The sequence below is a fragment of the Microplitis mediator genome, chromosome 4 (assembly GCF_029852145.1).
Source record: "Microplitis mediator isolate UGA2020A chromosome 4, iyMicMedi2.1, whole genome shotgun sequence".
Classification (NCBI taxonomy): domain Eukaryota; kingdom Metazoa; phylum Arthropoda; class Insecta; order Hymenoptera; family Braconidae; genus Microplitis; species Microplitis mediator.
In genome coordinates this window covers 12,710,835-12,737,868 of record NC_079972.1, presented here as the reverse complement: position 1 = coordinate 12,737,868, position 27,034 = coordinate 12,710,835, and the positions used below count along the sequence as shown (strand labels likewise).

General features: G+C 33.9%; 2 protein-coding genes and 1 non-coding gene across 11 annotated transcripts; 2 read left to right on the top strand and 1 right to left on the bottom strand.

Annotated features, from left to right (window-relative positions):
• The first annotated feature begins 1,455 nt into the window (after positions 1-1,455).
• LOC130666632 (developmentally-regulated GTP-binding protein 2) lies at positions 1,456-3,129 on the top strand. The gene is made up of 5 exons (XM_057467817.1): positions 1,456-1,743; positions 1,842-2,149; positions 2,228-2,658; positions 2,741-2,942; positions 3,016-3,129. Exons 1-5 carry the CDS (start codon positions 1,680-1,682, stop codon positions 3,100-3,102), a joined length of 1,092 nt encoding a protein of 363 aa, XP_057323800.1. The 5' UTR covers positions 1,456-1,679; the 3' UTR covers positions 3,103-3,129.
• A 541-nt stretch (positions 3,130-3,670) lies between these two features.
• Positions 3,671-26,892, top strand: LOC130666622 (uncharacterized). 9 transcript variants are annotated; one of them, XM_057467799.1, is made up of 15 exons: positions 3,671-4,018; positions 11,066-11,391; positions 12,250-12,552; positions 14,588-14,773; positions 14,873-15,419; positions 15,676-16,293; positions 16,369-16,503; positions 16,581-17,317; positions 17,393-17,582; positions 17,763-18,074; positions 18,688-18,724; positions 19,791-19,933; positions 25,619-26,053; positions 26,152-26,625; positions 26,727-26,892. In XM_057467799.1, the coding sequence occupies exons 2-15, from the start codon at positions 11,105-11,107 to the stop codon at positions 26,796-26,798; spliced, it is 4,476 nt and encodes a 1,491-aa protein (XP_057323782.1). In that variant the 5' UTR covers positions 3,671-4,018; positions 11,066-11,104; the 3' UTR covers positions 26,799-26,892. The 9 variants fall into 9 exon arrangements, with proteins under 9 accessions (XP_057323782.1, XP_057323780.1, XP_057323781.1 ...); XM_057467797.1 differs by having other exon boundaries at positions 12,196-12,552; positions 17,408-17,582; XM_057467798.1 differs by having other exon boundaries at positions 12,196-12,552; positions 19,812-19,933.
• On the bottom strand, positions 12,751-12,859 carry LOC130667243 (small nucleolar RNA snoR97). The gene has a single exon (XR_008989814.1). It is a non-coding gene; the product is annotated as a small nucleolar RNA snoR97 (small nucleolar RNA).
• Positions 26,893-27,034: the final 142 nt, after the last annotated feature.

The following is a 27,034-nucleotide window of genomic DNA, read 5'->3' as shown; positions in this document are numbered from 1 at the left end:
TCGGTGCTTGCCACTAGATGGAGCCCACCCGCTTGTGGTGTCCCTGGTAAGAAATTTATTTCAGAAGTTTTATATTCGAAACACGATACCAATTTGATGTGAATTTGATCACATGGGTTTTTTCTTAAATTTTTATCCAAAATGTACTCAGAATAATATAAAACTTCCAAAATAAATATATCAAACCTAGAACAAAATAAATATTGGTTAAGCTTTTAAAGCGGGAACAATGTAAAAGACAACTTATGTAATTAAAACTACTTGTCAAACAAAAGGTAAATAAAGAGATTTTTAAATTAAATAAAATAAATAAATTCGGTGTGATATATTATCGAGATTTTTCGGATTCTTTGATCAGAAGATCACGAATAAATATAATGAATTTATCATCGCAAATGAGTATAAAATAAAACAATGAACTAAAAGTATAAAATTTTTAATAGAAAATAGGAACACAATGACAACCACTTGTCAAGTCAAAATTCGGAGTGATAGCCGATAAAAAGTTTAAATTTTAATTTTTAACGTAATTAATAATGAATAACTGCACGACTTTCATGGCTATCATTCGCCGGACCCGAATTTGACATGATCCATTTGCCGCATGAGGTGCAGGATGTTTTTTTTACTTAGGGGTTTAAAAAATGGCATTTAACATAGCCGGGACACAGGTCTTCAACAAATGACTTGTCACTTGATCCCGAAACTGTTAACAGTATAACACAATAACAACATAAATGTAAAACATCATCGTAATACTACTCACGAAGTTCTAAATAAATAAAATTTCAAAAGTCGAGTCCAAATTCGGGGTGGTAGCCAATAAAGTTTATTCAAACAAAAATTAAAAATATTCATCTGTAGAAAATTTTGAAAACTACAGGTAAAGGTTAAAGCTCACATTAAAATTTTTTTTTTGAATTTTTCTGATGATCTGAATTGAAAAAAAAAACCCGCCAAGGAATTAAACCCAATCAATAAGAAATTAATAGACACTAAAGTTAATGAGTGTGAATGTAGCAGACATCAGACAAATTTAAAATTATAAGTAATTAAAAAAAATAATATTTTTAAAAAATGCACTTTTATTTTTAAATTTTTTAAATGCGCATTTTTTTTTAATTTTATTTTATTAATTATTTACTCTATTTATTAATAATTTTAAATTTGTTTGGTGTCTGCTACATTTGCACTCATTAAAATTAGCGGACATCTGAAAAATTTCAAAACTTTGAAATAATAAATTGAAATATTTATAAAGTAAAAATAAAAAAATGCACATCTAGACAATTTGAAAATCAGTGCATGAATTTTTTTAAATTTTATTATTTTAATTATTTATACCCGTGAAATGGTTATTAGTGAAAGAAGAATCATCAAGATAGAGCTAGTTGTTGCTTCTCATGGATATTATTATCATCATGCCAAGTCCTAAGGCTAAATGTTATGGTTGAATCAACCAGAGATTATGATTTGGGTCAGCATCAAATAACATTGAGTTTAAATATTTAAATACAGAACCGAAGATATCCGAATCCAATTCTCTTGCTGATCCAACTATAGGTTAAGTTTCCCAGAGCTCTTTTTTGTTGTAACTGACGTTCACTAATTAAATAATTAATTACACATTAAGAATAAATTAATATTATTATTCAAGTTCAAAAAATTGAAATAATAAAATGGGTATACTAGAAAAAATTGGCGAAATAGAGCGAGAAATAGCTCGTACACAAAAAAATAAAGGTTAGTATGTTGATAAATTTTATTTAATAATAAACAAATAAAATAATTAATTAAACAATAGTTTTTATTTATTTACTGAACTTTTAAAATTAATTTAGCAACGGAGTATCATCTTGGTTTGCTGAAAGCCAAATTAGCAAAATACAGATCACAGCTTTTGGAGCCGACAAAAAAATCAGAGAAAGGAGAAGGTTTTGATGTATTAAAATCCGGCGATGCTAGAGTTGCTCTTATTGGTTTCCCTTCAGTGGGTAAATCTACACTATTAAATACCTTGACTCATACCCAGTCTGAAGCAGCTTCTTATGAGTTTACGACACTTACTTGCATTCCTGGAGTTATTGAGTACAAGGGTGCTAACATACAGCTGCTCGATTTACCCGGTATCATTGAAGGAGCTGCTCAAGTGAGTGACCGTTTATCTGCAGTTAATTTAAATTTTATTAGCTGTCATAAGTGTCATTGTTGATAATTATTTAAACAGGGAAAAGGTAGAGGAAGACAAGTAATTGCTGTGGCAAGAACAGCTGATCTGGTGCTAATGATGCTGGATGCGACCAAGCAAGATGTCCAGCGGCAGTTACTGGAGAAGGAATTGGAGTCAGTGGGCATTCGGCTGAACAAAAGAAAGCCAAATATTTATTTTAAAATAAAGAAAGGCGGTGGTTTATCTTTCAATTCAACTTGTCCATTGACTAAATGTGATGAGAAACTCGTTCAGATGATACTTCATGAGTATAAAATATTTAACGCTGAAGTATTGTTTCGCGAAGACTGCACTGCTGATGAATTAATCGATGTTATCAATGCTAACAGAGTTTATCTTCCTTGTCTTTATGTGTATAATAAGATTGACCAGATTTCTATTGAAGAAGTTGATAGAATCGCCAGGCAGCCTAATAGTGTCGTAGTTAGGTCAGTATTTGGATATTTGCTTAATCAAAAAACAATTTTATTTCTTTATCAATGAAAATCAAATATTCTTTTTTATTTTTAGTTGTAACATGAAATTAAACTTGGACTTTTTACTGGAAATTCTTTGGGAATATTTATCATTGATCAGAGTGTACACTAAAAAACCAGGACAGCCTCCAGATTTTGATGACTGTTTGATTCTAAGACGAGGTGTCACTGTTGAACACGTTTGTCACGCAATTCATCGTACTCTCGTTGCCCAATTTAAATATGGTCTTGTCTGGGTAATTATTTAAATAAAATCAACGGTTCTCTAAATTTTTTTTACTCATACTCACCAAATTAATTTGCTTTCAGGGTACCAGTACTAAATACTCACCTCAACGAGTTGGTATCCAACACATAATGCATGATGAAGATGTTATTCAAGTTGTTAAAAAATAAATGAGGTTTTTTTTATCAACCAACAGACCTCGTTTTTTATTAATTTATAATAAACATCCGTTACAATGTTTCAAGTCTATTGCAGACGTATTTTTTTATTTTATAAAAATAAAAAAAATATATACACTAGATAATAAAAATAAATAATTTAAATAACTGGCGCTCCGACATCCAGCCGCGAAAAATTCAAATTTAATATTGACAACCTTCATCACCAGTTCATTTTATTTGATACTTTTTTTTATGATTTAGTCAGTGGGTGGTTTTATCAGTAGATCCTGGAGATTAAATTGGACGAATAATTTTTTACTCAGTCCGTTGAATAATGTAAGGATAGTAACGATTGTTTTTTTATTTTTTTATTCTCTTTGCGCTGCCACCTCATGTAATAAAAGTCATGTTGACAGGGTAGTAAAAAGTGATCGCGGAATATTGGGGGTGTCTTATAGTCTACATATATGTATATATATATAAAACTACCCTCTACAGCGCCATCTGCTAAAGCCGGCCAGGGTCACCCCTCTCTTGCGTGTCTCTCTGGTGAAACACCACCCTTGTGTCGAAGTATACCCGTGCTCCTGTAGAGTTACAATATTACAATCGTGAAACGTTTCGGAGTAGCTTATTCCAGTGTCTCGTTGTGTCACAATTTAATATAAATAATTATAATTAACTTGGTTAATATAAAATTATTTGTTTTATCAAAACAATTTTAATTATTCACCCGCTCGTGAGCTCGAATTACGCGAGGTTTAAATTGTCGCAGTGATAGCTTGTGATAGTTGTCTGATTGAACAAAAAAAAAGAAAAAAGAAAAAGAAAATCCAAGTGCTGGAAGATTGAGAGAGAAAAAAACAAGAAGACAGGAGATAGTTAAAGAGGAAAAGAGAGTGTGTGACTAAATCTCAGTTAAAAGGTAACGTGATCATGAGTAAATGCTCTGTTGGATAAAATATATATTTTTTTTTCACTCAAAAGTTTCTTACTCTTTAGTAGTTTCGTAACCAGGACATCTGGTTGGAGTTCACCGATGTTTTTTTCGTTGACGTGAAATCCACCAACTAAATGTGTTGGATCGATTCCCTTTTTCTTCAAGACACGCTGCTTTAGCTTGCCAATGTATACATTTATTTATTATTTTATTTTACAGTTCATTATTGCAAATGCTATAATTATTTTATATCAACTCTCCGCCGTGATATCTAATTTCTGATCAAATTATTTATTTTATTATATTAATTTGATTGAATTTCCATTACATCGGGTGCGGTTGAACCTGATTAATCGTGCTGAACCCTTTTCCGGTGTCTCGAGCACGTTTAAACGGTAAAGAAACACATGAATATTCGGCCATTGGAAAGCTAAAACTGGAGACCATGACGAGCTAAGTATGGCGACAAGACCTTATTTGACTTGCTAAATACCATACACTGTCTTTTATTCGCAACATTTATTTTTAAAGTAACAACCAAGTCAATTAAACATATATTGATAATTGCAAATCATTTTTAAATTATAATTATTATTTTTTATCTCAGATAGCCGAAATGACAATGACGTGTCCTCGGGAAATCCGGTTAATGTCCCCTTTTCTTTATCTCTGTCATTTGTACGGTGGTTCTTCCGCTCATGTGCGAGTAATATGACTCATGCTCTCTCTCGAATAATATAATACCCCAATGTATTGCTAACTACTGGTGTGCTGAGTCGGGGAATATATATGGGCCCACGTAGATTACTCATGTTCATATATTTATATTTATACCGTATACTGTATAAAGAGGAATGGTATTGGAGTAACTGGAAGAGATATGGACACAAAACTCGTAAGAAAACCCTCAATCGAGTTAGTAGTAGTAGTAGTCTTCCTCCCTACTACCTCCTGTAAACACCATCGTGGTATGGTAAACCTCGCACCTGCCGCAGCAGAACAGCAGAACATTTTACTCGAGAAAATCGATATAAAAAGCATCTAAGTATACGTTCTACCTACAGAATGCTACGGGTGTCGTATCGTGTGCATAAGACCACGAGAAAAGGCTCCTGGGCTTCAAAAATATTCACCCCGTCTGTTAAAATTGATGATTAGCTAGAAAATCAATACACTGTTGTAATTCGTCATACATTTATATTTATAAAAAATTTTTTAATTATCAGTATCGGGTGTTGCCGTGTATTTATTATTATTTTTATCATTTATTGTCACTTTTTTTTTATTCTGATTTGATTTTTTATTCCAGATTGATTTGTTATTTTATTTACTTCAGAGAGCCATGCGATAATCCGTAAATAGTGGGCGGAAGGGAAGCTCGCAGCCGTTAGTAACGAACGTAAAAAAAGCTGAAAAAAGAGAAGAAGTGATAAAATAAAATAGGAAGCTGTGAAAAAATAGTCAAAACAACATTTGATGAGGAAAATGTCGAGTCGAACAATTTGGAGTGAAATCTGGTGTAGGTTGAATTCTATCGTACCAACATCGTCCTCCTAATGATGATCATCATCGTCGTCGTCATCATATATCCATCCGTACTCGGTCTCTGGCATTGTTATGAACCTCCTGGTGGAATAGTTATCTCGTTCTATCATATTCGCTGGATTTCATTTAGGATCTCTGTCGAGCCGATCAACGTCCGTGAATGCGGGTATCCTAATGCGCGTCGACGCGATCAACGGTTTTGAAATGCAATATTGAAGAGAGACAGATAGATAGATAGAGAGAGAGATGAGTAATAGAAAGAGAGTTTGGGGGAAATGAAGAGGATTGTATATGTGTATTACAATGCTGTGAATTCACGACTGGAGCAATCGGATATACGAAATTTCGATTAATAGCACGTTCATCATGGATTGATCGTAAGCGAGCGTGAGAATTTGTGCTTTTGCAATATATATGTCGGTAATAAATACGTGTACATATGTATATATGTATAAATATATGTAGATAAACTTGTACAAGTGAACTATTGAAGGGAATAATAATAAAATGGGCTGTTAGAAGTATAAAGCAAGACGGTTAATTTTAATAATAAAGAAAAAAAAAAAAGCACTGAGTGCAACAGCCCCGCATATCAAGCGCGACGATTTAATGTCATGCTAATGCATTTTATTTATGCCAACTGGATAAATTATTAATGAGTTTGAAGCTTAAACTCGGGCTCGTAAAGTTTGTTGCCGATGGATTTTTAAAAATTAAACTGTCGAGTGGATTGTCAAGTTTATATTTTATGAGGATGTGGAAAAAATGAATCGTAAGACAAGCGAAATTGAAATTGACTAAAAGACACTTTGCAGAGAGGAAACGAATAAAAAGTACAATAACTCATATGAAAGAGTACGGTAGATAAATTGGTAAGATAAAATGGTCATGTTGACTGTAAAAAAATAAATAATAAATAAAAAAGGATAAAAATAAAAGTTGATATAAAGCATCAGCTATTCTATCGAGACCTCAATTCTTCTCTGTCTCGTAGCAGCAGCAATAGCACCCGGGGCATCGTATGCAGAGCAGATATATCCATGTGGCACATATAATATACAACAACAGAGAATACAGTAGCGGGGCTAGCTTGGCAATAGCCGACTGGAAGAGAATCGATCGATCAAGTCTCGGCCACGCGAGACACGTTGTGTGGCGGTTGCTTCTCTTTTTTGCAAGCCCGTTTGCTATGCAGTTGTTGTTGAATTCCGGCGCACACTTTCACCCACTAGAATCCCTTGTATAGACAAGTACTACTGAGCATAGAATCAAGAGAAGCTCACCACTGTACCAGACAGAGACGAGCGAAACTCGGGTATTCTTCTTTATGGAGACATCAGTCTGGTGACAGACTGAGACAGAAATAAAGACATCTGGATGTGTGTGTAAAGAGAGCTTAACCGAGATAGAATACGGAAACGATAGAGATAGAGGAAGCAGCCGTAGTAGAGGCACAAGAGCGAGAACAAAGGTGTGAGAGAGGGTGCCTCGAACTCATCCTAGCACACAATCTGCCAATGTATTACTCGTTTTGTGCCGACACTGTTCTTCTGTCAGACCTGGCACACGTTCAACTCTCTACCAGAGAGTGCTTTGAGAGTTTCGACAGCTTTTTACGTCTATCTTGCTTTCGTATACCAATTAAGTATCGCAAAGCTTTACATACTCCACCAGAACCTTCCATAACATCATCAACACCACTACCAATTCCAGTTCCAGTACCACTACTCCTATTTCTATCGCCACAGCGACTACTGCCTTCACTTCCACCAGCAGCTTTTATTTTTTTTTTAACCATCTTTGACGACTCATCCGATTGATCTAAAGCGTATTATCGTGTCTATACTAATTCACCCCATGGCTTGTAATACAAGCTACGACATCGGGGACAGTTGGGAAGCCAGTACAGAGCTGTCGATTGTAAAACCCCTGAAAGCTCTGTGCAGAAGTGTTTGCCAGTGAAAAGAGGAAAATCCAACATTAAAGTCTCTTTACTCCTCTCTACTTCTCTACTTGTCTATATATATATCTGAGTGGCGAGAAATTAACGAATCGTTTGTCGCGTCGGCGCCGACGCGTCCTTTTTGCCAGGACGATGAAAGCGCTTGAGACTCGCTGAGGGCGATGCTTAAGGCAAGGGTGCTATCGAGTGAGTGCTGTATATAATATATATGTATGTATTATATATACATACATAAAGCCTGAAAGGATGAACAAGCCACAGTATACAGAGACACTTGCTCAAGTGCAATTGAATATGGGTCCTCTGCTTACCTACGAGAGTTGAGCCCACGAGCACTTGAAATTTACCGATTGTATCTGTTGGTGCCAGTGACCTCCTATTGATTCCTCCACCGCGCTCTCCTACTCACTCTCTCTCTTACCAAAGGTTGTGTGTCAGTCCCTACGCACGTAAAAAAATTATGGCTTTAATTTTCTACACTAAACTAGTAATAATTGAACTACACTTCATGTTAATCGTATAAAGATGCTGCTATCAGCTAGCTGCCATCACCCTTCTTCGCCTACCAATGTCGACCTCCACTGACGTGCCGCCTGTTCCTCATGGTTACGACCCCTCCCTATCAGTTAAAAAACATATTATTTTTATTTGCAACCTTATTTCTCATTCGCATGCTTTGGTAATAAATTAGATTATAATCGTTTGCAGTCACAATAACAATAGTAATAATAATGACGATGATGATGATGATGATAATAAATCAAATAATTTGTAGCAGGAAATTTTGAATTCTTCTATTTTTAAAATCTAGATTAAAGACCCGGGCGCTGTTACCTCATTACAATGTTTATGAGTTTAAAAATATAAAAATGGTTTGTGATGATATCAGGCAAGATAGCCATGGGAAGTTGTTACAAATTTCATTGGATGAGCGTTTGAAAGACCCTCGTCACAGCGACAAAGTAGAAAGAAAATAGCGTGGTTTAACAGGCCACCTGCCACCACCCTCTTTAACTCTCTGGCTCAACCGCATTTTCGTTGCTCATTTTTCTTCTTCACCTACTCTGTATCTACACCTACACCTACACCTACACCTACACCTCATCTAGCAGCCAGATATAGGTATAAGCGATATCCTACACCTAGTCTGATTCTCGTTCATGTTAGTGCTTCGACAGGACTCCCAAGGGTCTCTCCTCGAATCGATCAAAAGCGCTCCTGCTTGTTTCCTCTCCAGTGATTTGTCTTGAGTGAACGCAAAAAGGAAACGACTCCAGCGAGCTAGACATAAAGCTACACCTACTTGACGGGTTTTTGTTGTTTATTTTTGTTTGTTATTCTCTTATTTGTTTAGGTATTTTTTAACGGTAAATAAAAACACAAGAGAATATTTTAAAAGACGATATTTGTCACGGATGGATTGACACGTAGTTGGAAATAGACAATGAAAACAGACGTGTGCTTGACAATAAAGATATTATATAAAATAAAATATCCTCAGCTTGCGTTTGATCCGACAGGATAATTATGAATAAATAATTGGAGGTGAGAGTACACTCTGGCAATTTATACTCTGGACTCTATTGCTGCTGCAACTACCACTATAACCACACTGTACTCTTCTATATACATTTGTCAGTGTCAAAAGCAATTGAAATCGACAACTAATTTTCAGAGTAGCAAAGCGAGGAGATACCAAAATGTCAGGTGGTTAATGACACCTGCTGAATTGATTCATTTGCATCATTTATCATTAATCATAAATCACATTTTTTTTTTTCATTGCTTTTTTTATCGATCGTACTTTGATTTAATGTAATTGCCAATAGTTGGGGCTGTACAAGTGGTAGCAGCAGTAGGAGTAAATGCAAACTGATTTGGGAAAAATATTGTAGAAAAAATGAAAACAAAGTAAATACGAAAGTTTTAAAATAATTGTTGAATTAATCAATTTAACCTAATGCTAGATAATAATAATTAATTTTGACTTGGAACACTGAAGTCTGGAGTGTTTACATCCTGACGCGTGAAATGTGAGACGTCTTAGGGTTCCCCCTTTTAGTAAGTTACTTTGGAGTTTCCCCAAAGTCGACGCTTGAAACTACAGAGTGGTGTGGTAGAGTTGAGAGTGAGGGTGGAGTCGTCGACGTGGAAATTGTCACTGAGGAGTAGTCGCTGACGCCGTCAGGCTGCCTCGTGTGTATATATATGTGTGTGTATGTATATATGTATGCCTGTATGTAAGTATGTATAACTAAACCTGGAAAGAAGTGTAAGTGAAAGAAGAAATGAGAGGCTGAGGCATAGAGAGTACCAAAGAGGAAGCAAAGAAAAAGATAAAATGAAAACAAAATCGTAAAGAAGATTCTGGTGGTATTGCCAGTGCTGGTGATGCTGCTAGAGCTGCTGGTACGTTACTACACAGCTTGACAAGTTTAGTATACGAGGAAAGTGTATGAAAAACAGAGTAATGCCAGAAGTTGGCGTTGATCGTAATCGCAGAGGAATTTTGTTTGCTGGGAAAAATGAATTTCAGTCTGTCTGTCAGTACCTGAAGAGCAGGATAGCTTCAGGAATTTAAGTAGTAGTGCGTTCATTCGTATATAAAGAAGTTTAAAGTTGGGAAAGAGCACAGATGCACTCTAGAAGTTTTTCTAGTCTAGATTATATATATATATGTATGTATATATAGAAATGCCAAGTTATGAGAGAGGGAAAAGCTGGATGAAAGATCTCACAGGCGCGCACACAAGTCCTTTTACACGTCTTTGAATTTTCCATTTCAGTGAAATATGCAGGACTAAGTAGACGTAAATTTTCTTCTCTGTCGGGGTCTCTTCTTACAATTAGAGTCAATCTCGTCGACTTAATTGCCACATCGACAGTTACTGCTGCTGCTGCTTCCACTGGAGCCAATGACCAAGTTATCGCGAGTTAACTTTGCTTAAACGTTTACCGGATATCTAACCGCTTCATCTTGATTTTCTTTTTAGATTAGCCAACGTTTTTTTTTATCTACTTTTTTAATCATCAGATTCAATCAAGTTTCGAGTGGCTTGTGCTCACACAAACTTAAACTTAAAATTTTTTTCCTATTGCATTTGAAGAATCTCTCAAGTGTCTGTTGAGTTTCATTGCAATTGTGAGAATGAGAATAAAGAATAAAATAAAAAGTTTTAACGTATAATTGCCGTGATGATTGTATTTAAAGTTTGATAATAAAATCCACGTGACAAGTAATGAGGTAATCATGCTGGTGGTCTGTGCGGTTTCACTGTTCAAATAGGATTCTGTCTGTTGGTGGTGTTTTCACATATCACTCAGACAATCAACCGTAGTATCAACAGATGAATAGATTACACGCTCAACCTCACACAATAATTACCTGGAGAAATCCTTTTTGTCATAAACTATCGTCTAGACTTGCAATACAATATAGCAATATTGAGTAAGAGTTAGTTAGTTGTGAGGCCTGTAATTATCAGAGAGCGGTATGATTAATAATGTGATGTACTTTGTTGCAGGATGGACATCGACTTGGGCGAAATGAACTGGACGTGGCGATGACAAGTCTGATATTAGAGAACGCAGATTTAAACCGACTATTTCCGAAATGCCGGCCTAGGGGCGGCCATCCCCCGCAGTCGGGGGCAGGATCGCATCATCAGACGACGGGCCAGCAGCCGCATGACCGTCGTAGCAGTGTTTCAACGTGTAAGAAGCTGGAGCCGGTCACTACACCGTCGTCGTTGTCCTCGTCGTCGTCGACGAGCGTCGTAACAGGAGGATCAGGAAGTGGGTTTCCTTATATCGACATGATTGACCTGGAGCACGACAACAACACCGACAGGCAAGTCAACGTGTGTGTCGAGACCAACATGCGCGCTTTGGTGGCTTTCAGTTGTTGATGCAACATACACACCTACTCTTGCCCACGGAGTATAGGAGTAAGGCGCATTTGTCATGATATTTAAAGGATACAACTTGCTACTGAATTATGTGTGTCGAGGGAACGATTTGAGTTCTGGATACCACTAGATCCTAGACACTAGATACTAGATATTTCATATTATTATTTTTCTTATAGTTATTCTAGTTCCTTACTCAGCTAGTATTTTTTACTTTAATATATAGTTTTTACTTTGCTCCCTCGTGACTCGATTTCATCATTTATACGAGATGCATGTACAGCACAGGCATACCCGCATTTCCATGAACGCTATTTTACTCCCTTCCTCATCGAAAATTGGAGCAACAACATCGATCGCACCATTCCTACTTTAGCCTCGTTCCCTTTTTACTTTTATAAAATAAAAATAAAAATAAAAATACAAAATAAACCACAAAGAAATAATTAAAAGGAGGAAAGAAAGGGAATCAAGTTGAAAAAAAGAAAAAATAATAATTAATACATTTATTCAAAATGAATATATTCAAATCTTTTGTTGTGCCGCATTCAACGCAGATCCTCTTTTTATCTCACCATAAAATCCACTTCTGTTTTAGTTTTAATTAAATTTAATTTATAAGTATACAACACGTTTGCTTTTTAATTTTAGTTGCTGGTTTGTTGTTGTTGTTGTTAGTAACCTTTTTTTTTATTAGATTTTTTTTTCGTACTTTTTTTTTTAAGTCTTCCAAGTTACGTTCGTAGGTGTAGAAAACGAGCGACGAGTCGCAGGAAAAAATCAGGTTCGCTGTCCCGTAGGACGGCAAGCATAATGCCGGGATTCGAGGCCCAGATCCAGTCCCAGTCCCACCAGCAGCAACAACAGCAGCAGATATTGACGTCGCATCAGCAGCACGGAATGATGACAACCACCAAGCCAGTGTCTTCCAGCTCATCGTCCTCAGCATCAGGACGCAGTGAAGATGCGCCGAACTACGGGAGTCTCGGTGGTAGTGATCATCAGGGACAGTCACAGCAGGATGACAGCGGCCCTGAAGAAGGCCCTGTTTATATTTTAACTTCCGCCAAAGGCGACAGAAGTTACAAGTTACGGGATTCCCGGTAAGTTTTTGTTAATTTATAAATTTAATTATGATCCTGAATTTAACAGACAATTAAAAGTTTTCGGATTTCTTTTCAAAAAATCGATTAAAAAAAAAAAAAAAAAAAATATGTACATGTAGAAAATAAAAAAAACTACAGGTGCAATTATTAAAAATATTTTTTTTCTTATAATTTATCATTTTGAAAAAAATCCAAAAATAATCAGATGTCAGCTAACTTCAGTATCATATTTAAATATGAAACGGAAGTTGGCCATCATCTGATAATTTTTGGGTTTTTTTAAACAATAAATGATTAAAAAAAAATATTTGAAAAAATTGCACCTGTAGTTTTTTTAATTTTCTAAATGTGAATATTTTTAGTTTTTTTTTTTTTTTTTTTTTTTTTTTTGCAATTCTCCAGTAAAAAAAAAATCCGAAAATTTCCGATTGTCTGTTAACTTCTGGATCATTATTTAAATGATTTGAAGTTAACAGACATTTGAAAATTGTCGGATTTCTTTTTAAAAAATCGATTCCAAAAAAAACTAAAAATATGCACATGTGGAAAATAAAAAAAACTATAAGTGCAATTTTTTAAAAAATTTTTTTTCTTATTATTTATCGTTAAAAAAAAATGATTAAATGTCGGCTAACTTCAGTATCATATTTAAATATGAAACGGAAGTTGGCCAACATCTGATAATTTTTGGATTTTTTTTAAACAATGAATCATTAAAAAATAAATATTTGAAAAAATTGCACCTATAGTTTCTGAAATTTTCTAAATTTGCATATTAAAATTTTTTTTTTTTTGTAATTCTCCAGTAAAAAACAAAATCCGAAAATTTCCGATTGTCTGTTAACTTCTGGATCATAATTTAAATGATATTGAAGTTAATAGACAATTGAAAATTGTCGAATTTCTTTTCAAAAACTCGATTCCAAAAAAAAAAAAAATATGCACATGTGGAAAATAAAAAAAAACTATAAGCGCAATTTTTCAAAATATTTTTTTTCTTATAATTTATCGTTAAAAAAAATGATTAGATGTCGGCTAACTTCAGTATCATACTTAATTACTTTACATTATTTGTAGGCCTAAAAATAGCGGAGTATTTTTATTCAAGAAATTTGATACACTTATTAAAGTGTGTTAAATACTTTGATAAGAGAAATAGCTCGCGAGGCTTGGCTTAAACTTTTTGGGTATCAACGTCGTTGTTCTGAAAGCTTACAAGAGTCGTATCGGGCGGGATCTCATGTCATTCTATAATCGGTTTTGAATTTAAAACCTTATGTTTAGTTTTATATTTATATCCACATCGTCTTTTATTCATTTATGCATTCTTTACTCAAATTTCCGTTTTTCCCAATCATTGCTGAACAAACTGTCACCCAATCCCACTATAAGTAACAAGTGCAAATATTTTTGTGTACATTTAATAACAGAGATTATAAAAAGTTAAAACAAACATAAACATCTATATATATACAGATTTCAAATTTAAAAAGAGGAAGTCGCGATAGCAGCGCATTGAACGTCGAGAAAGAAATTTCTCGTTGACGCAAACACGCGTGTAGTGGGAGGAACAATATTTTTTTTTTGTTTGTTAGTCGGAGCAAGAGCTAACACAGCCATATCAACAGACTGTGATATGAATCTTAACCAAAATACGTCAAGTTGTTGTCATTTTATTCAAGTTTATTGTTAAATATTAATTTTTATTAATTATTTATTTATTACAAATTCATGTTCTATTAAATTTTATTTTTTGGAGTCTTATAAGCCTCAAGTTTGTGCGGTTTGCGCTCATTGTATTCATTTTCATTAACAAGTGGTTAGCAAGTGGTAAGGGTCGAAAAAAAAAAATAAAACCAACTTTTCATATACACCCGTTTGAATTCACTCTTTGAATCAACAGTTAACTGTTTGGCACACATTTCATATGTATTTTATATTCATATATACACAGGCAACATAGGTCTATAAATATAAAATTTTTTATGTCACTTGGAGTTTATTAATATATTTTTTTTTTTTTCGTTAATAGGATTATTGAGATAGCTGGTGGAAGAGAAGTATTCTCACAAAGCAGAGGTAAAGTTGCTGCCAGGAAGCCTCGTTTCCTTACCTCTTCAAAGTCCGTGCCTAATGACGAGTCCACCGGAGACAAGTTGACAGTAAAGAAAAATAGTAAATCACCCAATCGACAGAGTGTCTGGGAATTAAGAAGCAGGTATGGGATAATCTATATTAATATTAATGATTGTTAATTATCAAGTATTATTGTTATTGGTATTATTATCGTTGGTGTTCTTGTTGTTTTCATCACCAGATGTGGAGAAGCGAGGCGACAGCGAGCAAATCGTGAAATAACCGAAACAGTATTTTCATCCGAGGTCCATTCAGTTCGTCGTAATCCAACAAAATCAATAATTGATTATGACTCACCAAAGGCTGCACGTAGTAATCGTATTATAAATTATGATTCGGTATTAAATAGCAATAATGTAGAGTATTCGGTGGGGAAAAGTATAACAGACATTGATTGTGGATTACCAAAGAATTGTATTGACTATCAATCAAACCACACGACACCGGCAAGAAGTATGGCTATTGTCAGTGACGGTGAGGTCGTTGTCTTTGATGACATCGATGACAATTGGCAGGGACTTAGATTGGATCTTGGTACAACAAACAATACCACCACAAACTCCCAAATTAATACTACGAGTTATTTGAATTCTGATCAAGATGACGTACAGCAGCAGCAGCAGCAGCAACGTAGCAGTAGAATTCCTCCGGAACCGCCTGGCTCAAGTGTCGGTAGTTCTCCGAGTCCTACGTCAATGTATCCGAGAAATACATCCGACTTTTTCAAGGTACATTACATCCTAATTGCTTCAATTGTCAAGACATTGTCTTCTTAGTAGAACCAGCTGTGTGACTCTGTATATTTAACATTACTCACAGCTGCATTAATTAACATTCCACGCGACGTTGTCTTAGCATGTGTTGAATTAATTAAATTCACTATTTACTATGTCACTTTGCTCATTAACTTAAATATATATGAACGGTTAATATCTACGTAAATGTATAAACGCATAAATTTATAAAAGTTTGTTTGTGTTTTAGGTGATTACACCCGCGAGTGACTGCGAAGTTAATTCACCATCACCAGAACGAAATCACAAAGTCGCAAGGGTCATTGGAGAATTACCAATAGCTCAATATTCTGGTAGTCCACGTCGTTATGGTGTACGTGAAAATTCACGATTACCAAATATATTGTCATCACCCTCGATATACATGACACCAAGACCTGGATTTCCACAAAGAATTTTACCAACGACGCCAAACCAAAAAGAAAAGGAGACTGATTATTTGACGGCGAAAGAGGAACCTGTTGTTGAAGTGTTAGTTGATACGACGACAAGCCCAACACCTGAGAAAAGCAACAGCAATCTTATAGTAACTTCACACTCGGTTGAAGAAATATCCACATCGCAGGATCTTGTGTCACAATCAAATGAGTCTAAAACACAACAGGAAGAGGAGGAGGAGGAGGAAGAAGATTTTCTCAAGCCGTCTTTTCTCAGTAGTGATAATTTATCGAGTCTCGTTGCACCCGGTGGCAGTACTTTCGACTATTTGTATGAATTTTCTGAGACAAGAAAAGTATTGGAGGAATTTTTCAAATGCCCTGCGCCTACTGAGGAAAAGGAAAACAACGGCGAGTCGTTTCCGTTTCAGGTAATTGTCTACTCATTTATATTTTTATTTTATTTAATTATTATTATTATTATAAAATAAATGAATTTTTTACAGGATTTGGACTACGAGTTACGACGACAAGGCGGAAACTCATATGTTGGTCAGCGCCTAGCCAGCGGTTTGCCAAATACCGAAGAAGTTATGGTACATGAATCACCAAAGAAACAGCGGGCGGACTTTCCCCCTTCTGTAAGTGTAATATAATAAACCAAAATGATAATAAAGTATGTAAATAAACTATGAAAATAATAAATTTTGAAACTTAGATCGAGCATGAGAATAATTTCCTCGATTTATCCGTGGGCACTGGGAGCAGTGAAGATCTCGGTGAAACTGAAGTAGGCCTACAGGTCGGGCATTCACGTAATTTTACCCTCAGTCCGGAAACGACAGACTGCGACAGTAATTGCGGTGATCTTGATAGTGAAATGTCACTAATGATGATGGACAATGAACTATTACCGGCAAGCGGACTTCTCGGGTCTGTTGGTGATCTTGGTAACAATTCAGACTCACTGAGAATATACACGAGCATGCCGGTACTCGAGGACGGTCTGTCGAGTGGTCACGCGAGCGATACTGACAACAATAATCCCACGGTGATGTTAATGAAACGTCAGATAAATGAAATAGAAAAGGAAATAATACAGAGGACGAGAAACGATATGCTCGGCACTGATATTGATAATGAAAAAGACGTCAGCTTAAATGTTACGAAAGACATTCTTCAGACGTTGAAAGCAACCTCGCCGGATTTATTTATAGCGCAGAAAGAAAATTCTTACGAGACGAATGAGTTGAATTTAGACGGGTTAGATCCATTAGGCACTCCACCACCTCCCGCGCCCCAAGGCAGACAAAGTATAAACTTGGAAATCGGCGGTGAAGTTGAGGCAGCAATAAAAGATATACGAATGGCTCTGCAGAAAACAAAAACGTTGCCAGTTAAGTCACCGTCGGAAGAGCCACCCGAGCCGAGCGTCAGTCCCATTTGGATACCCAGGTACACTTTAATGACAACCTTATAGACTTAAATCTTCAGTTGACAGTGCGCCAAGCGCATCTAACTAAGTTGTAGTATGTTGGATGGTAGGCGGAGGATCTGCACCGAGAGCAACAGCGAGGACTCAGAAGCGCGCCGAGTCGAGGATGAGAATGAAGTCGAGGTAGAGGAAGTCGTCGACGAGGAGGAAGCCGACACCGACTTGGAGACCGATCGGCTCCTCGGCCAACAGAGAACTGACGACCAGGGGTTCTACGATGACAAGGTACTGACTCACCCGATAAATTAAACATAAAAAAATATAAAAAATTCTATCTCTAATCTCTATATGGTGTGTGATTGGTGCACAATATTTTTCCTTCCTCAATGCACGTAGTCGCGTGCTAATGTCGCTGGTTAAAGAACTCCGACTAATAATAACTTTTCGTACTTGGTATTGATGCAGGGGTGGCGGAAGCCTAAAACTAGGACAATGCTACCACCAATGAGTACCAAAGTCGTAACACCAAAGCAAACCCCACCGAAAACATTGAGTGTAGCTCCACTAGAAACGCTAACGCCACCCGAGCCCCTGCCCTCAACGTCGTCATCCATATCCCCGCCTCCTATTGTCACTGTAATACAGTCGCCGACGTCTGAACGTGAGGCGACATCGCCCACTACTCAAACCTCACCGAGTCCCCAGAAGATCTCCCCGGTTAAAAATTCTCCCTCGCCCACTCAAAGCCTCAAGGAGTCCAACGGCAAGGCGAAAAAGGTGCTCAGAACGCTCAAAACATTTCTGTTCATAGAGCCTTTTTTTATTATTTATGAAATGCCCTTATGCTCTAGGCTCTGTTAAATTTTATTTATTTACTTTATTTACTTTCATAACTTTTTTTTCTCATCCGTTACAATTATTCTGCGCTGATGAACGAGGTTACTCGGCTTATGGCATTCTCAACGAGCTTCTGCCTTTTTATCTTTGAACAAACAAAATATATCATTTTTTAAAAAAACTTTTTAAACTATGCTTTCACTTAATTGCTGGCTTGCCCTATTGCATTCGTAGAATACATTAAATATTTATCTTATTCTTATCTCCACGTCTATCTCTATCATGCTCGCTCTATCTTGACATTTATACTATTATTATACAATTTTTTTTTCACCTTTAATCTATCAATCATAACAATTATTTCACTGGCTTTCCAATCTAATCGGGCAGACGCTTTTTTCAAATGCACGAATTAGCGTAAAAAAATTTTTTTTTACCCTCATAGCACGTGGCTGAATTGTCATACTCACAAAATTAAATTTAGAAATTAGTTTATTTGTTAATAATTATCATACAATTGACAATAAACAATATCATTGTTTTATTTTTACAGGAAAAAGAGGGAAAGAAGAAAAGCCGTAATAAAGAAGGTAAAATCCGTGATATCTATCATTTAAAAAATTGATAAAAGTAAATACTAATGAAAGTCATCATCAACGCATGAATTATTTGGGACTAAAAAAAAAACTTGTGCTGATAACAACTGAAATATGATAATAACTAATAACATACTCACTATTTAATTATTTTTTTATCTTAATCCTTATTTTTCAATGCCGCCACGGTGGAATTGCAACATTTACTAACCGGTATGTATTTTTCCTCAATAAAATATTTTTATTTTGCATAACAACAAGCATGCAAATAATTAATCATCTAACAACGTACTGACGATTGATAATTTACCTCGTTCTTAATAATTTAAATAAGATCTTACGCTTATATATATGTATATTTCCTCTACGTCATACATTTAATAAACTTAATTGTTGGATTGCGCATTGATTCGCATTCTCTCGATCGGCGACGTCCGTACGTATAAATCGTACCGCTTAAATTTTTATGTTTACGAACATACTCAGTGATTATATTTTTTGTGTCATACAAAATCTCGGTTTAAACCGGCTTCCTTCAAGAACAACAAATACTTGTTATTAATTTACGATGTTAAAGCCGCCGTTGTTTTATTTTTCATATAAATTGTATTTTTTTAAATTTATAAAATCACAGTCTTTATCACTAAAACAATACTAAGTTATCATTAATCGTTGAGATATGAAATTTAAACGCTCATTAAATTATTATCACTCGGTTTATTCGTTAGCAAGTTGAAACGTTAGTAATAATAATAAAAAAAAGTGGGGAGAGACGTGTAAAGTAATAAAAAAAAATAGTCTTGAGCAATTGACTATAATACTAGTGTCTATTTTCCTTTGACAAGTGTAAGACTTGGATGTCAAATCCAGCGAGTTATTTAAATTATTTGAATATCAATAGTTTAAAAAATGCCGGGCGAAGTTGCGAACATCGCGTTCACAAATAATGACATAAAATTATTTCGCGCGTCGACCGATTATGTTATAACATTCGGAACATTAATAACAGACAACAGTGAGGATCAAAATATTAAATCACGTGTAACTATACCACTTACAGGATTACTGGATGATCCATCAGTGCTTATTGAGGGTGTACTGTTTCGTGCGCGATATCTCGGATCAACGCAACTTGTTTGCGAGGGCCAACCGACTAAATCCACGAGGATGTGTCAAGCAGAAGAAGCCGTATCTAGGATAAAGGTATGTCATAATATACCACAGAGAGACGACAATACACACTAAATTTAATAACTGTACTATTATTATTATCATCATTATTAATATTCATTCTCGATGGAAACTAGTCTCTTGATTTGAGCTCTCTGTTGGATTATTAATTTAATTACTATAATTATAAATCAAACGGCAAAATTATTGGATAATTGTACTAATTGGTTGATAATTAGATTTATTAATAATTTATTTTATTTAAATCTATATATATATATTCTTTGTTTATAAATTAAATTTTAGTATTGATCGTATCAGAAACCTTTGTGATAAATTGTATAATTCGTAATAATGTGTATATATTATGTATATTATATATATACTCGGTTGCTATATAATTTGTAATCAGTTAAATGTCTTATTTATTTTGTTTATTTAATTATATTTATTTAATATTATAAAAAAAACGTAAATTTAGCATGCAATGAATGCTTGACCACTGATTTTTTTATTTGCCGTTTAATTTAAAATATTGAGTGCAATACACTGTGAAAAATCGGGAGTTAATTCGGATTTTATTTAAATTCTAACTCACTCCACTCCGCCACTTGGAGTTACGGAGTTTCAGAAAAAATCGCTTTGCATACGGAGTAATTAGGGAGTTTATTTTTCCACCGGAGTGATATGGATTTTATTTAAACCCACGTTCACTCCCATCCGGAGTTTAAATTTCAAATAAACTCTCCCCGGAGTTAAATAAATTCAGTCTTCCGATCCGCATTCACTTCGGTTTTAATCTGCGTTCACTCCGAAATTTTTTTACAGTGTAATTATACATAAATATATATTTATTTATTATTATTGTTAGTATATATTTTGAAAGCTGTAATAACGTTTAATTAGAGAGAAATACCGACTATTTGAAGAGACAGTGAATGACAAATTGTTTATTTGTATTTAAAATAATTCAGTTGTTATCATGCAAATAGTCGGTTCGTTATTTATTTATTTATTTATTTATGTTTCTTCTTTGATTACTACTACTTTTAGTTGAGCCAATAGGTTTTCGAGAATGAATTTAAATTAAGAAGATCGTCTTGGTTTTTTAAATTTGAAATAATGCGTAGATTATTGTAGATAAATTTTTTTTTCTTACATAATTTGAATCCGTGTAAATTCTATGAATACTGTTGTGCAAAAGACGTTCTTCTTATACATATTGGCAATTGATTAAATTTTATAATCAGTTTAGACATTGCATTTGCTCAGTGTTACAATTAAATAGAAAATAATAATAATTACGCTCCATTTATTATAAAATAAAATAAATATAGAATTTATAGTCGGAAAAATATTTAAAATAGTTAAGTTGTGCATTGATTTAGTTAGTTAGTGCATTGAACAGAATGATTTGTGTTATAAAAATAAATAAAAAGGAGGAGCCACGCTGAGTAAAAATAATTTAAGTCTAAACGGCGATTGTCTTATTGACAGTTTCTTAATTTATCATTTTTCATTTTTTCTTTTTTAAGGGCAGTCTCAGACAGTACCTCTCACTTTTTAGAAATATTCTATGACTATAAATTGTCATTACGGTATTAGAATTCTATCAATTAATTAAAAAATTAATTGAAAAAAGGACAATGCAGTTACAATTATCAGAGACAGATTTTTAAAAAAATTGCTTACAGTTGTTATCAATCAGAAGTTTGGTAAATAAATTTTAGTCTAAAAAGTTTGAAATTTTGAATTATTATATTGACAGAAAGATTTAACTGAAATTTATTTTCCAAATTTCGTTTCACTCCTAATTGATGACAACTGTAAGTAATTTTATTTTAAAATCTCCATCTCGGCGAGTTCGCAAGTTGTCTCTTTTTCAATTAATGCTTTAATTTTTTTTTTAATTAATTAATTAATAAAAATTTTAATACGGTCATGAAAGTTAGAAGTCATTGAATATTTTAAAAAATTGGCGGGCACTGTCTGAGAATACCCTTAATTTGAATTATTATTATTATTATTATATACATACATATTTATCTTTATACTTATTACTATTATATATATATATATATATATATATATTATTATTATTATACATATAAATTAATGTGAGATGGCCGTCTATGCAAAGAGGCCTGAATGTTTCAGTGTAGCGACCCCCTTCCTCACATCACGAACACCACCCGACCACCGAACACTGTCATCTTCTCAGTGTAATCTTTTTTATGTGTCTGTCTGTCTGTCTGTCTGTCTGTATGTTATGTCGGTCTGTTATTATTATTTAAATAATTTTTTTCTTATCAACTTTTCAAATATTTTTTTAATCTCTAAATATAAAAAATATTATTTTCTTTTTTAAATTTCTTATTACAATTATAATTTTTCTTTGTTAAAATGCCGTCCGTCTGCTCTCAAAAATGCTTGCCAGTAATTTAGGTCTTTTATTTATTAAAGTAAAGTAGTATAAATAAAATGTTTTTTTTTTTCACGATATGCTTAATTGCACATACACACACGTACGCGTTGTGTTTAAAAATTAAATAATTAAACAAAAAAAAAAGTAAATAATAATTTTTATATTTATTTAAATAATTGTCATACAAATAATTGTATTAGATTATTGTTTTTTAATATTATAATTATAATAATAATTATTATTATTTTTATTTATTGGCATGAAAAAAAAATAATTCAAGTGGCAATTGTATAAATCACGTAATGCTACGGATCATTGTATAATTAATTTATATTTTTTAAAGCAATGATAATTAATCATTTATGGTGATGTTATATTTATTATTATTATTGAGTAGATATTGTGAAATATGCTACTAAGGCATTTAAATTTATTTTAAATTGCATCTTGCAGAGATATAATTTACAATTACAATAATGCATTACGGTTTTCATTTTTTTTTTAATTATCTTAGAATATTTAAAGCATTTAAAATAAAAAATAAAAAATAGCTCAAATTTATCGGCTTAAAAATGATCTTTTTATATTTGCTGCTGTATAATTTATTAAATTTATTTAAATCAATAGTTTAATTTGATGATTATAAAAATATATAATTATAATTTAGAGCTTGTTAATTTTTTTACAAGTTTAAAATTATTTGTCTGTTTAAAAAAAAAATCTAAACATTTGGATTTTTTTTTTACAGGAATTTGTAAATCAATTTCCGGTGACACAGTGACATTTACAACGTATGAAGATTTCTCAGTAAATTATAAAGATATCGACGTTATGAAGTTTATAAATAAACGTTTTTATTTTAAAACACAAGGAAAATATTTTAATTATTATTTTAAAACTGTAATGTGCAAGTAGTCACGTATTTAAATTTTTTTTTTATTTTTAATGAGAAATCTTTATACTTTATAATTACGGAAAATTATATTAATAATGACATTAATTGACAGATGGTTTATAAATATCCTGGATAAAAATAATTATAATTGACAAATAAATTTAAACTGCGCTTATTGCGATTGTCCAATGAATTTTGAGGCGATTCAGGTTTCTAAAAGCATAAGAGAGACGAAAAAATAAATAAAACTGATAATAATTAATTAAAGTAAAGTAAAGTAAAGTAAAGTAAAGTAAAGTAAAAAAAGTTATTTAGAAAAAAAAAGCCTTGGCTCATTGCCTTGTTTCCTTTGGTGATGCTATTGGCAATGTGACTAGCAGAGCCTTTCTGTTTGTCTGTTTGTTTGGCGCGCGCGTGCGACTCGGTGAAGGATGTCGTCCCGGAGCCGGTGCCGATGCAGTCGCTCTTAAACTATGGGAGTGGCCAGCATGGCTATGGCCGTTGCAGCGTGGCCTCCCAGGGCAGCATTGACGAGGATGAATGCGACTCGAGTGAAGAACTTATAGGGAGTGTTGCCGGTGGGGGCCAGCAGCAGGTGGAGACCCAGCAATTGGGATCGTCATCCCAGACCTCGTCCTCAGGAAAGCTGGCCCCGATCGGCGGCTCGATCGGTCCAACCACCGTTTTCAGACTTCATTTTCTCGGTTCGGTCGAGGTGGAAGAGGAAGGGGGACGCAAACGCCGTAAGCGTCTTAAGAAGCACATGGTTGAAGAAGCTGTCACTAAGATAAAGGTCCGCCAGCTTGTCCCTAATAATAATTAATCTTTGATTAATTAAATTAACAATTATTTATTATTGTTTTTTTTATTTTACAACCAATCTATTATTTATTTCCATCCCTTGGAAATCCCTTAAGTTTTCGAGTCTCCTGACTCTTGATGACCGATTATTTATCACCAGTGCTCGCTAAATTTTTTATATTTATTTTTAAAGAAAGTTAAAAAATTGCTTGACTTATTATTTATTTATTTGAAATCTGGTTGAGTTTGGCATGATGGTTTTTCTTCTTTGACTTAAACAGAATTTAATTTTTAATATCTAAGTCTCTTTATGTTTAAATATTTAAATAATTATTTAATTGCAATAATTTTACACCAGCAATTAAATAATTATTGTAATTAATTTATAAAAAAGAGGCGTTAATTTTATATCATTAATTAATAACAATGATCTTTAAATGACTCGTCTCGATTTATTGCAAACCGAATTCAATAATTGTACACTGAGTTACCGGTTTTATTATTTTATTAATTTATTATTTTATACAATACATATATGATGGTCATTGATGATGATGGTGATATGAGTGCACTTTATTCGCTTTGATGTTGTAAAGTGAATGCTTTTATTATTACTATTATTGTTATTATTATTATTATTATTATTTATTATTATTAATTTATACTATGCATCGCAATCGAGATAAAATTTAGAAATGCTTCACATGATAATATATTTACATTTATACGCTAGCAATTTATTTAAAAAACAAAAAACATATGTCAGAGATGAATACACATATATGAATATATAATTACATACATATATATGTACACTTGTTTGATGCACAGCCTGGTACTCTATGTACGAAATAGAAAACGGTTTGCAAGTCTCATCAAGACTGAGCTCATCGTCCTCTTATTTACATTCGCAACTTAAAGTTTAATTACATTTATTTTAATTAATCCTTTAATTTTTATCATTATTATTATTGTTACTACACTGTAAAAAATTTGTGGATTACATCCGGAGTTTGTGGAGCGGATGATTTTTCATTCATTTAATTTTCTTTAGAGTGAAATTTACTCCGATACTTTATTTTATCTTTAGAACTCCGGGTCGAGTGAATGCCGATTTAAATAAAATTCAGATTACCGCGAAATTACTCCGCAAAAAATTCCATACGCGGTGATTTTTGTTTTACTCCAGAACTCCGAGTAGTAGAGTAAATTCAAATTTAAATAAATTCTGTATTTACTCCGCTGAAAAAATTCCACATTGACTCCGTCCGCGGTTTTTTTCAAACTCCGAGTGGCGGAGTAAATTTATATTCAATTAAAATCTACATATACTCCGAATTTACTCCCGATTTTTCACAGTGTATTAGTATTATTATTATTGTTATTATCATTTACATAATCATTAATTATTAATAACATTAAATATAACTAATTAAATAAAAAAATCCAAAGCAAACTCATCTAACTAACTCATTATGCTTTACCATGCTGCTCGCTTGACTTTAGGCATTGGTGAGTAAATAACATGAATGTTAAACTTTAAAAGTTTTAGTTTAAAATCCATTTTAAGTGAGTTTATAATTATTTATAATTATAGGCGCCAGATGGTGAAACCCAACCCAGCGCGGAGGTGGATCTTTTTATATCGACAGAAAAAATAATGGTATTAAACACAGATCTAAAAGAGATAATGATGGACCATGCACTGAGAACAATATCATATATCGCGGACATCGGTGATCTTGTGGTGCTGATGGCGCGAAGGCGTTTTGTACCTCACGAAATGGAAGAGGCTCCAAAGATAAACAGAACACCAAAGATGATTTGCCACGTATTTGAAAGCGAAGAAGCTCAATTTATAGCCCAGAGTATCGGTCAAGCGTTTCAAGTTGCTTATATGGAGTTTCTCAAAGCCAATGGCATCGAGGACCACAGCTTCGTCAAGGAAATGGACTACCAGGAGGTACTCAACTCCCAGGAGATATTCGGCGATGAGTTGCAGATGTTTGCTAAGAAAGAAATGCAGAAGGAGGTAAATTATGATGATGATTACCGGGAGTACTATCAAGTTTAATTGGTGATAATTGTCTGGGGATTAATTGTTTTAATTAACGCGATAAATTATTTTAGGTGGTGGTACCAAAGGCTAAAGGGGAAATTCTAGGTGTGGTGATTGTTGAGTCTGGCTGGGGCTCGATGCTACCGACAGTAGTGATAGCAAATCTTGCGCCAGCCGGTGCGGCGGCACGTTGCGGTCAGCTCAACATCGGTGATCAGATAATCGCTATTAATGGAGTATCACTTGTAGGATTACCATTATCAACGTGCCAGACTTACATTAAAAATTCTAAAAATCAGACAGTAGTTAAGCTTACGGTTGTGCCATGCGCTCCAGTAGTTGAAGTGAAGATTAAGAGGCCGGATACTAAGTATCAACTAGGATTTAGTGTACAAAATGGTGTAATATGTAGTTTACTGAGGGGTGGAATTGCCGAGAGAGGTGGCGTGCGTGTGGGCCACAGAATAATTGAGATTAACAATCAGAGTGTTGTTGCTGTGCCACATGAGAAAATCGTTAATCTCTTGGCTACGTCTGTTGGGGAGGTAGTTACCATTTTATGGATCAATAATTACTCGATTAATATTACTAAGTATCCTACGTACTTATTTAATTAACTATTCCACTTATTTTTAATTTCCTACAGATACTCATGAAGACGATGCCCACATCTATGTTTAGACTATTGACCGGCCAGGAGTCTCCGGTGTACATATAAAGAGGAAAATATTAACTTCTATATAAATATATATTATATATACATATATAAATGAAAATAAAAAAATTTGAGGATAATAATGACAAAAGGATGGGAGAGAAAATGCTCTCAGTTGCCTGGTCGTTTTGTTATGTAGTGCAAAAGACAATACAACCGCCATCCACTATCGTATATTCTGTATCTCCATCACCCGTAAAAGGCTTGCTCCAACCTGGTGAGAATCACCTTTGTATTCC

Coding starts and splice junctions, on each gene's coding strand:
- LOC130666632 (XM_057467817.1), top strand. CDS start 1,680: ATGGGTATACTAGAAAAAATTGGCGAAATAGAGCGAGAAATAGCTCGT. Junction 2,150..2,227: donor TCATTGAAGGAGCTGCTCAA/GTGAGTGACCGT, acceptor TTATTTAAACAG/GGAAAAGGTAGAGGAAGACA. Junction 2,659..2,740: donor CCTAATAGTGTCGTAGTTAG/GTCAGTATTTGG, acceptor TTTTATTTTTAG/TTGTAACATGAAATTAAACT.
- LOC130666622 (XM_057467795.1), top strand. CDS start 11,105: ATGACAAGTCTGATATTAGAGAACGCAGATTTAAACCGACTATTTCCG. Junction 14,774..14,872: donor GTCTGGGAATTAAGAAGCAG/GTATGGGATAAT, acceptor TTTCATCACCAG/ATGTGGAGAAGCGAGGCGAC. Junction 15,420..15,675: donor ATACATCCGACTTTTTCAAG/GTACATTACATC, acceptor TTTGTGTTTTAG/GTGATTACACCCGCGAGTGA.